Source organism: Alexandromys fortis, unplaced genomic scaffold (genome assembly GCF_014885135.2).
Source record: "Alexandromys fortis isolate MF-2015 unplaced genomic scaffold, M_Fortis_MF-2015_v1.1 scaffold_61, whole genome shotgun sequence".
Taxonomy (NCBI): Eukaryota; Metazoa; Chordata; class Mammalia; order Rodentia; family Cricetidae; genus Alexandromys; species Alexandromys fortis.
Genome location: NW_026067962.1, coordinates 3,235,445 through 3,251,618, shown reverse-complemented (window position 1 = coordinate 3,251,618; position 16,174 = coordinate 3,235,445). Strand labels below are relative to the sequence as shown.

At 37.6% G+C, this 16,174-nt stretch overlaps 1 protein-coding gene across 1 annotated transcript in view; it reads left to right on the top strand.

Annotated features, from left to right (window-relative positions):
- Positions 1 to 16,174, top strand: part of LOC126508318 (uncharacterized) — a 141,658-nt gene that overhangs the window by 22,426 nt on the left and 103,058 nt on the right. The window contains exons 2-3 of the mRNA XM_050153507.1: positions 2,551 to 4,875; positions 7,202 to 7,393. Of these exons, the coding sequence (XP_050009464.1) occupies positions 2,551 to 4,875; positions 7,202 to 7,393 (2,517 nt within the window). The remainder of the gene's footprint in view (positions 1 to 2,550; positions 4,876 to 7,201; positions 7,394 to 16,174) is intronic.

Sequence of the window (16,174 nt, the reverse complement as noted above, 5' to 3'; positions counted from 1 at the left end):
CCCCCACACACACATTCAGTCCTAGGAAGCTTTGCATCCAAATAGACAAATAGACTTGGATCCCAAAAAGCCAGTACATGCAGTAGAAACAAGTTCCAGAGCCTTTATCAATGGCTTCTCAGTCAGCCCCCCATTTTTAGCCACATTCAGAGAGTCTGGTTTGATTGCATGCTCATTCAGTCCTGGTCCAGCTGGATTTGGTGAGCTCCCATTAGAACAGGCACACTGCCTCAGTGGGTGGACCAACCCCTCTCAGTCCAGACTTCCTTGCTCATCTTCTCCCTCCTTCTGCTCTTCAACTGGACCTTATGTTTAGAATTCCTTCCCAAGTTCTCTCAGGTTTTATGTGGATGTAGTCCACCCATGTTGGTATGCCATGTATTTGGCTCATGTTGGTGTGTTATTTTGTAAACAGAGACTGCTTGTTCATTCCAGACTGCCTGAGACCGGAATAGTGACACAGAAACTATATTAATTGCAACATTGTTTGGCCAATGACTCAGGCATACTTCTAGATAACTTTTACATTTTAAACTAACCCATTTATACTAATCTGTGTATCACCACTAGGCTGCAGCCCATCAGTAAGGTTCTGGCTTGTGACTGGTGTTTTTCTCCTTTGGCAGCTACATGGCATCTCTTTGACTCTGCCTCCTTTCTCTCTATATCTCTGTTCAGATTTCTGGCCTGACTTTACTCTACTAAGCCATTGACCAAAACAGCTTCTTTAATAACCAATGTTAATAAAACATACTCATAGCATACAGAGGGGGATCCCATATTAGGAATGAGGTCAATCAAAAACCACTCTAAGTGCAAAATTATCAAATGCTAAAAGCTATATACTGAATTGCCCTTATTATATAATACATTATTTTAAGAATCAATCATAATCTCTAGTTCTAGAAAATAAAACCTGCTAGTCCATAAACTGTTACCATGTCCATGATTGATTATAAATGGACTTTAGAGAGATTTTTCTCCCTGTCTTCCCTCCCATGGTACCCACATTATCGTTTTCAAATTGTCAGCAGGCTCGTTGAAATTGTCCTAGTAACTGTCAAAGCAACGCCCTTCCTTCAGGATGAAGGGTGCCAAATGGAATGGTCAGAGTCTTCAAGAACTGCAGTATTCTTTTTCTCCTTTTTCTGTGAAAGGATATTTCCTTTCTGTGTAGGGAGGAATCCATGAAGCTACAAGCATTGTATATACCACATAAATATATGTATAGTATGGTTAAATCTGTAACATTTAAGATGAATTAATTTAAAAAAATTAATACCAATTTTAAGTTAGTCAGCTTATTAAATAATATTCCCTTTGAGGGACCAGTGAGACGGTCCAGTATCCTTGCCACCAAAGTTTGTGACCTGAGTTCAATCTCTGGGGCAAACTGCAAGTTGATCACTGACCTCCACATGCATGTCATGGCTTTCTCTCTCTCTCTCTCTCTCTCTCTCTCTCTCTCTCTCTCTCTCTCTCTCTCTCTCTCTCTGTCACACACATACTTACACACATACACACACATGCATGTATGCACAAACAAACAAAATAAGGACAAAATACATTTAACCTATCAATATAAACACTGAACATCTGTTTCATTGATTGCCGTGGCACTGGTAGCTATTGTCATTCTTCTTTTCTGTTTTCTTTAGCAATCTCTCATGTATTATTTGAAATACAATATTATATCTTATTTTCTCTATCATATTTTGTACAAGAGCAGATGCCTCATGTCCACATTAACAAACTTCATAAAGTAAAAGTAAAATAGCATTTTGAAATAGAAGAACACAACTTGCCAGTTGACAATCCCTGGGTCATATGTGGGCTCTGCATTCACAGACCTCAAACTCGATAGAGATGTTTAACAATGTGAGTCAATCCTCAAGAAGTAAGAATATGAACAGAGAGTTTAGTGCTTTCTTAGAAATGAGAGAATATGCAATAAGCGATCTGTTTCTCCCACAGCAACTATTGGCTAGAGCTAAATATGCACACCAAGCTTATTTTATTTGTAATATTTCCTGGATGCCACAGGAATTTGTGTTTGTGAAGATACCCTTTAAAAACTAGAAGGCAGTAGAATCAATGAAATGTGTTTGAAAGGCAGACTACAGGTTGCACTGATTCTCTTCTAATCTATTAGCGTTTTTAAATCTATGAAGTTATATGGAGTTTGACATAGTCTTTAAATTAATGTGGCATTCAAATTTCAGGACAAGTCAATTTGTTTCTTATCAAGAAATTACCTTTAGATTCTAGTTACATACATTTCTTTTGAAGCATGCATTTCTCTCCAATTCAGAAGTTGTCTTTGAATAAAGCCTAATTAAGTTTATTTTCTAAACTTCCAAGTGTTCTTATGCACCCCAGGATAATTAATTTAAAATAAGACATTCATTTGGAATGGACTTGCATGAAACTGATGGAAACTGTTACCCAAAATGCTTACAAACGATATTCCTATATTCATCATATGATTTGAAACATCTGCTCTTTAAGTGGACATAAAACATTTTTCCTTCCTCTCTCCTTTCTTTTTAGGTATGTCTCAGCCATCTGGTCAAGCATGTCAAAAAAATGTAAAAGATTTTGAAAAGGACATAAAGGGACACACTTCAGCGGCTGTGTTTCATCAGACTGGAGCATTGGGGAAATCGAAGGCAAATGGAGATGAGCGTATATCTGCTTCTAGAAGTGGGAAACAGAATTCCTCTTTTCTCCCCAAAGATGAGAAACAATCTCCATCTGACAGCAAAATACACAAGAGGATGGAGAATGATGACCCTCCTCTGGCCATCTCTCATCCGCTAGAGGAAGTCTTACCAGTGGCCATTTTTAATGACTGTGAAAGATCATTACCAGGCAAAATTACAACACAGGAGATTCCAAACACTGTAGAAGCCTTTGAGCCAACAAAAGGCAAATTTATTACAGCAGTCAAATGTGGGGCTTTCAATGTACAAGTGGAAACCACAGAAAGCGTTTTCTGTAAAACAGGAGCACAGGTTCCCCTGAAAAAGCGATGCCCAACATGTCACCAGCGTTATTCTGTTCAAGTACAGAGAGGCTCCAGATCTCGGGGCCACTTAGCTAAATACAGTACTGTGTTAGCAGAAGGGTTAAAATATAAGGTTCCATCTGCATGCAGAGGAGAGGTTTCAAGAAGTGAGATCCCGTCAATAAGCATAAGCATTGTAGGTAAAGAAATAATGGTTGAATATGTAAGTAAAAAAAAGACCATATTCATCAATTTATCTCATCCTAAAAGCATAGGCAAATCAGCAAAATACAGAAAAAGGTCCTTGAATTGCACTAAAAATGAACCTTGTCAGTCTCCTTCACAGTCTGCCATAAATCACCCTGAAAACTGCAGGCTTGAAAACCAGAACCAGAGTTCAGACGGTTTGCATGATGCTCCCTGGAGTGTGAATACTGTCCAGAAAGCGAATTCAGACAAAATTGTGGTTTCTCCAAGCTCACCTCTCAGGAGAGAGAAAAAGAAACTCAACACACAGCCTCCTCCCCCAGATGATTCTGAAGACAGGGATTCTGCCACATCTCAGCAGAAGGTCCTTCAAATTATTCTAGACAATCCCCCAAAGCAACATTTCTTCACAGCTGACTCTTGTCTTCCTACCTCATCTGAAATCTTAAGAACCACAAGTTTAAATAATACAGATTTAAGTGAAAGGTCTTTTGGGGATTCTAGAGATGTGGATAAAGAGAGGAAAAACAACTCTGATGTCAGGGAAAATATCACCTCAGATTCCCAAGTACAGCCATGCATAGCAGAAACAAATGGTCCCCTAAGTACTATGGGTGCTGGAATTCCCATTAAGGATGCCTCAGACTCTGAATTTTGTTCTTTGACTTTTCTTACCATGCAGCTCTTGGGAAAAGAAGCAACCGGCATCAGCTGCAGAGGCAATAGAACTCGACCAGCAGAAGGCTGTGCTAACTCAAGTTCTATATCTTTCCCTGTCAGTGAACACATTTTGAACCTTTCTCCTTTGCTCAGTTCATCTCACTGGGTCACCAGACATTCAGAACTTGTAGAGACTCCCGAGAACACAGTTTCCTTTAGCCAATATGATGGGGTTGAGACAGAGCAGGAGAAAGTACATGGTGATATGACTTTCAGAGACATTAATGAGGCTATGTTACATAGAGACGCTTCTGCAAACACACAGCTATTGAAAATGAAGAGGACACAGAATCCAATGGCCAGGCTTGCATCCTGCAGCAGCCTAACTTCGAAGAGCCCGTGTCATGGCAACATACACAGTTCTGCGGAATGGGATCAAACAGAGAGCTGTACAAATCATGTAGAGACGACAGCCCTCAGCAGAACAGAAGTGCCAGCCATGGCCTCCAAAACTGATGAATTAGAGCAGAAGGTCACTACTCAAAATTGCAGCGAAGGCACAGTTTATTCTAACTGCCCCGTGGCAATAAGAAACCCTAGCGAGCCAGCAGGGTATCTGGAAAATGGTGAAGATGACAACTCTCAGGCACCAACAGTGGTAAAGAGTACATGCCGCAGGGATTTTGAAGACCTAACTGGTGAGAATCAGAATGAAATCTGTTCTCAAATGGACTTTCCACCAGACTCCATTGAGTCTGCCTATACAGGACATGCTACAGAAAAGCTGCTTCTTATTGATAAGACATTAAGCAGTGAGACAGCTCCAAATAATAATGGAGGTGACAAAAGTCTTGGACTGAACGACTTTCAACACGAGCCAGCAGAGTGCCAAAAAACTGCATCAAGAGGAAACCCTGAAGAAAGTGAGAACAAATGTGACCCCACAGAAGCTTCCTCTCTCGCTGTGGATATGTTGCTGTTGCCACAGAAGGCTCTGAAAGGTACAATGGGTTAAATAGGATGTTAAGCTTTTATGATCATTATGTGTGTGAGCCTTGAATGGTCTTTGGTGAAATACATTTTATTGCTTGGGATCTTTTTCTTATTGGCAAGATGTGTTAAGTATTTTTGACTTAGACAAACACAGGCAAGAATATATCAGCCTGTCTCTTCTCAATAAATCAACCCTACCCATAAGTAGTATGTAGAAAAGTCACTATAGCTGTAGCTTATTATGAAATAAAAAGTGTTTTCTTTAAAAGATCAATATATTGGCAAATCAATTTTCTTTAAAATGTTAGCCTGTGCCTCTCATAAATAATCTATGATTTCTTCCAGCCTTGCAAGGTAAGCATGTTTGAATGGGAGGAACATGCTTGTAATAAAATGTGATTTTAACCTTGCTATAGTATTGCATGGAGTGGGTCATTCATGTCCCTAGGGCAATATGGAATAGTCATTAAAGCAAGGTACAAAAACCAGAGACACCCTTAACTAATCCTAACTGAACCACCCGTTGGACCTTTAACTCCAGCAGCCTTTGACATTCGTTTTGTGTTACCTGGTCTTGCTCAAACAATTGATACAACGCAGGCACTTCTGAGTCCTCAAAGGGGGCTAAGATGGAAGCTTTGTCCTAAGTACATAATGCTGTCTGTCTGGTTTCAATCTTGGTACAGCAAAACACCATTTTGGTCACTTCATAAAAGGTCCTTGTGCTTCTCAACGAGTCCAAATTATTTGATACTTAATGTTAGCAGTATTCCATAGCATAAATTAAAATGCATATTGAATAAGTAAAAACTGTCTCTCAAATTGCAGCTAGCATACCGAATATGCTCAGAAATGAGATTGAGAATGGAGAAACTTATGAAAGATAGCATCTTTCCTGTTCCTCTATTCTCTCTAAGATTTTAACGGAATAACTTAAAAGCAGGAGCAAAATTAATTACTCAAAAGTTTTTTAAATTTTAGGCATAAAAATATAATACAAGAAGCATTATCTATTGCATGTGTTGCCATAAAATATGAAATTTGATTCATAAAAAATCATCTAAAAACAATATAAAACTTATAAAAACTGTACAATTTTCTACTTTTTATAAAGCCCCAATGCAAAATCTGCTGATCCCAGTGACTGCTTGCCATGACCTGTATAACTCCAGATACCAGGGCAGACACATAAATTCCAAGATTTGTTCACTTGAAGGAAGTTCCCTTGGGCTCCTAGTTTTAGAGCTTAGAAAAAAATTCAAGATTTGTGTCAGTGCATAGTTATTTTAGAACTGCAAGGGGAACCTATAGTACTTATGCCTCCTGGAGGAGATACATGCACATCTGGATGAATATCCCCCACAAGCTGTTTTCCTATCCCCAGAAGTGTGTTGTTCCCTGTACTGCCTCTCCCAACACTGCATACAATTAAAAATTCAAATAGGAACCCAATCAAATGAGATTACTCTCAATAAACTGAAATTGTCCTCATTGGTGAACAATGGCAACCACTGTTTCCTGCATTTCTACGGTTCATCCAAAGTCTGTCCTACAATCTTTTTACTCTTTTTCTCTTGGTAAATGAGTTTCAGGCACATCTGACCTATTTGAACTTCTTAACCCTTGATCCACCATGCTCCTTCAGGCCCTTAACATGGAGTGCTTATACTATTTGGACCAGACTTTGTCCATATAGCAACAGGTTCATTCTTAGCTTGTCTCCTTATGTTTTCTTTCTCACATAGTAATCACAGTAAGAACTCAGAAACAAAATATACATATGTGTATATGTGTGTGTGTGCATGTATGTATGTATGTGTGTGTATTACAGACATACACACACACACATATGCAGGGCAGGTCATGCATTTTCTACTAGTTTGATTATGTGAGAAGATTCTAAAGGGCAACAAACACAAAATTATAAAAACTCATTTTTTTCTAGGAGCCGAATAAATAAAAAGTCAAGTTTTCAAATCTATGTTGCTTGGCTTTTATATAGTATTAAAAAGTAAAATTTTAAACAATGAATTTACTTTCTAGATTATATGTTGATGTACTTCAGGTTTTCTTTTTAATCCTTTTCAGCTTAAATGCATTGTGATAATTTATTGGTAATATTGTTCACCTAATAATTCAATTTATTTGCCTGTGATCACAGAAAGCAATACTTTGGGACTAAATAAATCTTAATTCGTATCTTTGTTTCTCTCTCCAACTTAGCAAGTGGAACATGAAGGATCTGAATGATATTTTGGTCTGTGTTTCAAAGACTATTTCATGTCCTATCTTAAAGGTGTGTCTCACTTTGATATTCAATATGTTTTATTCTAGACCAGAATTTGGAAAACAATAACCCCCGAAAGCTATTGCAAGAATTGGCTCTAAGAGGTGAAAGAGGCAGTGATGGTTCCCAGGAAGAAGCAATAGACCAGTGGGCCAGGAGGAGGCAGCAGTTCAGGGATGGCAAGAGATGCAGCTCGGTTGGTGGTAGTTCTGTCATCAGCAACTTCACAGAAGGCTCCAGTGAGTAGCAACCTGCGTTTCTAAGCAACAACAAAAGCCACTCGCTGTCTTAATTAAATTCCTTTCCCTTCATCTCTAAGATATAGATTCTGGTTTTTGAACATGGTGATGTGGTGATTTTATGTTTTTTTTAATGAATGACACTTCTTAAAATAATCAACTCTTTGTTACACATTAAGGAATTTCTACTTGGTAAATGACCTTCAGAATACACCTGCAGCAACCTGCTAAGGCTTCCTTTCTCTTTAAATACTGAAGTAGCTAGCTATGGGATTGTTTATTGAGTTAAATTAGTGTTCTACTTTTTTTAAAAAAAATACTACATTTGTATTATAAAATATGAATAAAATAAAAGGGTAAATTCAATATCGTTGAGTATATGAAAAATCTCTCCTCATTTTAATATCTCTTAAATGAAGTGTCTTAAAACAGATCTGCATTTTTGTGAAATAGAGCTTCTTGAGACTGTAGTGTGTTACTTAACCAGCATTCTACCTCAGCCTCACAAACAATGGCAGTTGAGAACGGATGATAAGCTATTACTGATGAAAACTGACTAAAGCAAAACACGAGCCGACACATGGGGCAGGAAATGTAGATGCTACAACTACTCTGGATGTGAGATTACAGCTGTTGATATTAAAGGAGACTTGGCTTACTAGTAGGCATGTGCTGTTAGCAAATTACAAAAGCAAAGTGCTTTTGAGAAAACATCCATACCTAAACCTCGGTGCACTGCGATTTTCTTAGAAGGAAGAAAACAGAAACAGAACATTGTTGTGTTACAAAAAACGTCATTATGAAAAGACAGTGGTGAGAACAGTGAGGCACAAGCTGACAGAAGGACACAAGTGTCATCACAGGCAGGGGTGCTGTTCATTTCCCAGAATGAAACAGGAGCCTGACAAAAACTAAGGTTTGGAAGAAGTCATATATCTGTGGGGAAAGATTATAAGTAATGTGAAAAATCAAATGCTATGATATTTCCAGCACAAAGCTTTATATTCATGTGATCACAAAGAACGAAATTCAATGCTTTATTTTGTTGTGAGAGTTTTTATTCTTGTCCATTGAGCTGTACCTAACTCTCCAGGTCTTTCTTTATGTTGGGTGGCAAGGAACTACAACTGGAACTAGATCATTTATACGCTGCATATACTGCTGTCTTTGACACTTCCAATCTTCCCTGTTGTTCATATACACTTGAAATACCTACCCAAGAACGCACAGCTTTTATTAGACTCCCAAGGCTCTGCTCCTACCACATGACTAATTTGTTTTTATGCTCATTTTCTTCCACATTATGCTCCACTTTTACTTTATCAACTGTTTTATTTATATACTATGAGATCTTGTACATGTTTTTAAATATATTGTTAATACATTTCATTGATTTTCCTCACCATTTTAACAAGATTTATTAGTTTCCCTTCTTTAATAAAAGCCCAACAACTTTTTCGAGAAAAATCATGTAGAAAGAAAAACTGATTTATTATGTATCTTCAAAGTATTTTTGCCCTCTTAACTTGTAGTGACAATTGGGGATTGAATTCTGGACTTAAAGCATGTAAGAAACTGGGTCATTGCCCTACTAACAGCAGTACCAGTGAAAAATTTCTGTTCAATATGATTTTCATGACTTCTGTCATTAATCCTATTTTGTTTCATGTACATTAAGGATTTTTCTCATCATCCTTATTATTCTTTCTGACTTCTTGTATGAATATCAGAATGTGTTTTTTAAATATATTGCCATGCTTGGCCCCAGGAGCTCACTGGGATTTGCTCACTTATAACTGTCTTCAACTCATAGATTCTCAGCTGTTCGTCTGCTTTCATTACTTTCTCTTTTTGTCTGTGTCTTACTGGCATTATTTCTAATGGACATTTAACTTTCGGACCCATTCCCTGCACACATTAATAGCTTCTTTCTACAATGTTTCCCCTCATCTGTTCTTGCCACAGTCTCTGACAATCTAATGCTCTGTTTTTTTAGTAATTCAGCCCACATATAAGTCCTTCTTGGGTTTTTGCCTATTGTTTTAAAATTTTAATCTCTTTTTTTTTTTGCAACTCTAATTCTTTGGGGACCTTTTGGTTGGAAGCTTGATCTTTGAAGTAGGGTCTCTCTCACATGGGAATCATTGGAGAGGGTAGAAAAAGGGGGGAGAAAAAAGGAAGGAAGTGAATAAAAATTTATAGCTCAATAAAAACGATAAAAATATATATAAAGCAGGGTCTCTCTCTATAGCCCTGACTGTCCTATACTTCCTGTGTAGATCTGGCTTGCCGAAAACTCACAGAGATCTTCTTGCCTCTGCCTTGGCAGTGTTGGGATTGAAGGTGTGCACCACCAAGTCTGGCAACTGTATTTTAATTTTTTATAAGCTAACTTTACTTTTTGGATGACTCTCATTTTGATGCCTTTGAGAATATTAACTTTTTTGTATGAAATTTTAAACTTATTTTTGATAAGCTACTAACTACTTCTGCTAATACACATTTCACATTGGCTGAGTTTGTTGTCTCTCTTTGGGTTTCAGTTGGATATTAATTATTTGGCACATTACCTCCAATTGGGCAAACTATGTGGGCAATGAAACATCATGGATTGATTCTGCTTCATCCACTACAATGATTCTCCTATTGCAGTGTCTTGTTTAGCTCTGGCCCAGGAGATTCCATTTCCTACTGTGTCTCCTGTCCTTAATAGCAAACATTTTGCATTTCCAGATTAGGCATAGATATTGCTGCTGCTTGTATCATGGTGGGCCTCAAAGTGGGGGTACTGTATTCATGATATTACCTTGTAGTTTCTGATGGTACACCAAATTATCACTGTCTTGTTTAACCTTGGGTCTCTCTAGTTCTTGTCTTTTCACATTTTCGACCTTCTTGGTGATATTCATATAATCCTGTACCAAAACACTCAAATAAAGTCAATGCTGAGATTTCACATCATAGTTTGCAGACTGTATCTGAGTGTCAGGTGATACATAGCTCGTGGCCTAATGTGAATTCTTCTCCTGTTTATAAACTCATTTATACATCTCACAACACACCACACAGAGAGAGGGTGGGGGACAGATTATCCTTTCTCTAACACTTATCTGGACTTCTAAACACCTCATTCTTTTATTGTGCACAGAGTTCAGATATAAATTCTGCTTCTAAATATGTGGAACTGAACATCCAGTGTTTCTAATCTAAACCCTGCAGAAATTAGGAGATAATTACACTCATGTTTTATAGTGTTTCTATCAAAATGAGAGGCTATAGTCTGTGCCTACTCCACTCTCTTGAAATCATCATAGAAAATACCTTTCATTTGCCCCTATGGGATCCTTTTCTACACTTCTAATGCTTTTTCTCTAGCACAAGAGTCTCTCCTCTTTGACCTATGTCAAGGGGCTCTCTGGCTTTTTATTAGATTTGGTTGGTAGTAATATCAAGAGACTACTGATGTGAATTAGGTCCAAACAATATTGCTCCTGGTCTTTCTGTGTGGGAGAGCATGGGTGCTCTCTCTCTCTCTCTCTCTCTCTCTCTCTCTCTCTCTCTCTCTCTCTCTCTCTCTCTCTCTCTCTCTCTCTCTCTGTGTGTATGGAATGTTCCTATACAGTAACTCACACCATACTGCGTTCTGTGATGTTAAGTTCTTGGAACTGATGTTACCCACTCGTTTTTGTCCTTAGGTAAGCTATTATCAATTCAAATCAATTCAAATTTAGCATACTTGGTTTCCTTAAAGCCTGTCCAAAATTTTGTGAATGTTCTAATTATCTTTACATTACCCATTAGAGGGCACCATCTTTTTCTGCCATAATCATATAGTAAACCAGCACTTCACATTCTGATGCTGTTGTAAACCACCTATGAATAAGCCAGTTCTGGGTTATTATGCCTACAAGGATAAGTAATACCCACCCCCCAACATAGCCTTTAGAGTTACTCAGAAGTAGAGGGACAAAGTTGAAATTTATTGGAATTTGAAAATTTTTAAGACTTTTCAATGTAAGATCTTGGTTATAATAGGTAAGAGTTATGAATTAGTGGTTTAGAGGAAACATGAATACCAGTATAAAGAATTTTAAAAGTAAAAAGAGTCCAAAGGAATATATTGTCTGCTGTTGGTTTCTCTTGAAGAATTGTCAGGCTATTTTGGCTTATTTCGTTTCATTGGTTTGATGTTTTTCTTTTGTAATAACTTCACTTATTCTTTGAGACTAAAAGATAATTACATCATTTTCCTCTTTACCTTTCCACCCTCCTGACCACTGATATACTCGTTGTTGATAGATATTCTCCTTGCTCCTTTTTTCTTGTTGATGTATACTACTACTTTCAAATTCATGGCCTCTTTTTCAATTGTCTATTTTCACATGGCCATGTGTATATTTCTACACATGGATATTCTTCCTACACAACTTGCTCAGCGTGATGTTGCATGTGTTTTCAGGGCTACCTGTTAGTAATGTAATAAACAATTGGTGTACTTACTCTTCCCCAATCAGCATTCCTTAGTTCTCTGTAGTTCTTTGTGAAGGGCTGAGTCCTCCTGGGCGTTTCTCCATCTCTATAGCATGTCTATTGTTGTCCTTGTTCAGCTCACGTGTAGGCAGTCACGTTGGTAAGACTTTGAGTGTAGCTTCTGACACTCCTAGAAAACAATCTCACAGACAGCGTCTTGATTTTTCAAACTTTTACAGTATCCTCATCCCATTTTCTGCAAAGTTCCCTGAGCACTTTTAGGTGCAGGAGTGTTTTAAAGATGGGATTGGGCTGAATAGCTCTAAATTTGAATGACCATGGTCTTCTGTGATGGTCTCTGTTTTTAAGAAAGAGAAGTTTCCTTGATGAAGAGTAAGGATTACCATCATCATCATCATCATCATCATCATAATCATCATCATCATCATTTATGCCCCCAGGAATGCTTAAACATGCATGGGCAGCCCATTTATGGTGGTTCTCCAGTTGTTCCTATCCTGGGCAGTCCAAGATGCTTGTGTTATTGTCATACCCCAAATTCAACGGTCTTTTTTTCTGCTCTCTATCCAGCGTTTTGGAGACCATATGCTCTTTGTCTTTTCCTGTGCACTCCTCCAAGCAATGCTATCTTCTGGTATCTGACGTCGTTCACTCTCATAACATGACAGAAGTATCTCAAGCGTCATTGCTGTATTCTGTAGTTTACTTCCTTCTGTAGATGGAGATGTTTCTTAATGTTGAAAGGACTATACTTATCAATAAATATAAGGACAAATATTAAGAATGTAGTTGGGATTATATTGGTTTAGTAAACTGGTGATTGTAGGTTCTCCTCCAAGATCCATGTCTGAGTAGCAGGATATATTTTCAGTCCCAGGCATAGTTTCCTTCCTGTCAGGTGGGTGTGATTAGAGACCTGTTGGTTACCACCCAGGCATATGTGTCACTACTGCACCTTATATTATCATACCATCCAGGTCATGATTGTGATTCATAAGCATTCAGAAGTCTCACATCTGTGAAAGACTATTGCTTGCTTTCCTCCTTAGGAAGCTTTCATGGACCTTTCTGTAACCATTCAGGTCAGTTCCAGTTCTGGGATCTTTGTCTGAAGCATGGCGTCTGAAAGACTAGAGTTTAACCTGTCAACCCTGGGAAGCAGCAAAGGGTAATAGCAATAGTTTATAATATTTGGGGGATCTCTTGGACAAACTTAACCAACAATTCAAAGGAGTGCTTTCACATTTTGGTGTTAGGGTTTTGCTTAGGTTGTTTGGGATCTCAGATTGAGTCTGGTTCTTTCTATGACATTGTGTCCTTCTGTGACTTGACGTTATAGCAAGGTTCTTCTTTCATTTTAGTGGCAAATTCTTCCATTCTACACCTCATAGACAGTCATGTCTGCTTTGCACTTCATGAAATAAGAAAAAATACAACACATGTGTTGGAGTCATCTCGTGGTGGTTCACAAAATCAGCTGTGAATGGTTTCTACACCACAGCTCAGTGAAACTGGCCATGGTGAGAAGTTATACAATGAAAACTGGAAAGCTCGGCATATCAGAGAATGTTTTTTTTTCAATTTGGAAAGCTATTTAAAACATTTACCAATACTCCACTTGAAATAATACAAGATCAGCTGTAATGCTAATGTAAATTCAAATTTAATGCCCAAACATAATAATTTTAATTAAACAATGATTGTTTGTTCATGGTAGCATGAGAACAAGAGTCTGCCACTTCTCTTTCAGCTTCTCCAAGCCACAGACATATTGAAGGCATGCTATAGTCATTGAGAAATTCTTCAGTACAGCCTGCAATTCAGCCAGTGCAGCTTGGGCTAGTATTGTTTAATGTGCGGTTTGAATTCTTTTCTCATGTGTAGACTCAGCTCATGCTACTAATATATGAAGTAAAATCTGACAGCTTTATTGAGCATCATTACAGCTGGCATTTTCACTCTTTTAAGCTTGCTCATCTCTGACTTCCTATGTGATAACTGGAAAAGACATTAAGAATGACATATTTATGTGTGTTGACACAGTTGATTGATCCACCTGACTGTGGGCAATGCTGACTAAGGTTTACTATGTAAATAACTTGAAGTTTAGTAATGGAAGTGGTAAGGGACTGAGAAATGGGGCTCTGATGTTTTATAATCTTTAATGGCTCCTGTATCACAATCAGATGTGACAGAAATTTGGATTTAACCATGTTATAATACTTCATAACATTTCTCATTCTTCACTCAGTTAATACAATTATTATAGAACTGTACTTTTAAGATGATAGTTGCCATTGAGAAAGAAATTAGGAAGAAATAAGAGAGAGAGAATGGTGGAGGGAAGGAAAGAAGGAAGGAGGGAGGGAGGGAGGGAGGGAGGGAGGGAAGGAAAAAGGGAAGGAAGGGGAAGAGAGGGACGGAATGAAAGGAGGAAGGGAGGAAGATAAAAGAGAGGAAGCAAGGGAATTAATTCTCATTTCTGATAATAAAAGCTGAGAGGACTGAAGAGTATTTGAGAGGTTAAGAGCTATTGCAAGGGACCCATGTTTATTCCAATCACCCATTAGATGTTTCAAAACCAAATGGAATTCCCCAGGCTCCCCTGCCCTCTTGCAACTTCTGTGGGCACCAGGCATGTACATGTTGCATACACATACATATAAAGCTCATACACATAAAGTAAAATAAAAATCTATCTAATATAAAATGAAATAATATCTATCTAAAAACTTTTAATAGCAAGGCCTAGGGATGGTGATGTGCCTACTTGATGCCAGGTTCTATGCTAAACCACTTACCATGTGTTTTCTCATTGACATTCCCTGTAAAATTATGAGTTATGTTCTGTATTTAAACCTCATTGTGCTAATCAGGGCCTCATGCAGAGGATAAGGGATGGGTCCAAAGTCATTCAGCTACACATAATTAGCCTTAGAACTGAATTTCAACTACAGACAGTCTAACTGGAAGATATACTCTTATGAAAAATAGCAAATTACTGGATCTGTTTGAAACTCAAATAAAATCCTTGGCTCTTTGGGACAATCAATCAGGGCCTTGCATCTTCCCATACCACCTCCTTATTTTCTCCAAATGATACGCTATAATAGAGAAAAAAAAGTGTATGGGTACCTAAGGTGCTCATGTTCTGGTCCTTTTTTTAAAAAAAAAAGTGTTAATAATTATTATTATTCATCACTATTATTATTTTATGAGAACAAAACTTCAAATGAAAGGAAAAGAACATACCTGTATTTTTCTGATAAAGAAACAGTTAAGACACAATTTCACTAATATCAAAACATTTAATAACTCATGTTTGAAATGCTCATTTATTAAGTGCTTAATCTAGCAAACCTAATTTGGTAGCAACCTTTTTCTGACAAAGAGTTATTTGGACTAGCCTGCTTAGACCATAGTTTAACGTGGAGCAGATGCTGAGCCCTCAAGCAGCTATAAATTTTCAGCAGGTGTGTGGCTTGCTGCTTCATTGGCGTTTAACACCAATTTTATGTCTCCGCTTATGTAAGGGTATGTTCAGCAGCTCTGTCTTGCTAACTGAGTGACTACAGAGCTACTCATCCACAGAATCACATCTGTGGGTAAGTAAGTGAGCTGTTTGATCATCCTCATACATATTGATAAAAGCAAAGATCCACATAAAGCCCTGCCCTCAGACCCTCACATGCCAAGGAAGGACTGCACATCCGATACAGGCATTTACTGCTGAAGGGAAAAACAGTGTTGATAAACCAGTTGTCCAGGAAATCTGTGTGAGCTATGTCAATGAACATTTATGAACTGAATTTTTGAAGTACAAGAATATAGAAAATGTACCTAAAACTTTAGAAAGTCCTATTATAGCTGAAAACAAAGCTTTAATTTAGCCTTAGAGCTCAGAATGCCATTATTGTAAAACTTTTGGTTTACTTTCCTGTCCCAATCAAATGTTACACTTAGATTTATTTAAAACAATTTAAAGGGTTTTAAAACATGCTATTTGGAAGAAAGTATCATATTCTGAATATATTTATTTAATATTTCCTACTTTAGGGGACTTTAGAGTATTTGTAAAAATATTATAAGGTGTCTGGAGATAGGGTCCAAATGTAAAAGCAAAATCCTGTTAGGATGGATATCTATTTAACCTATTTTAATTCTATATGATTCTAGACACTCTTTATAGTGCACCTACATTCTGACTGGGACCTCCCTAGTAGAACAGATGTGGTATTTTTATACTTTGGGTGTTATATTAATACTCAAAAGGTGTCAAATTTGTCATTT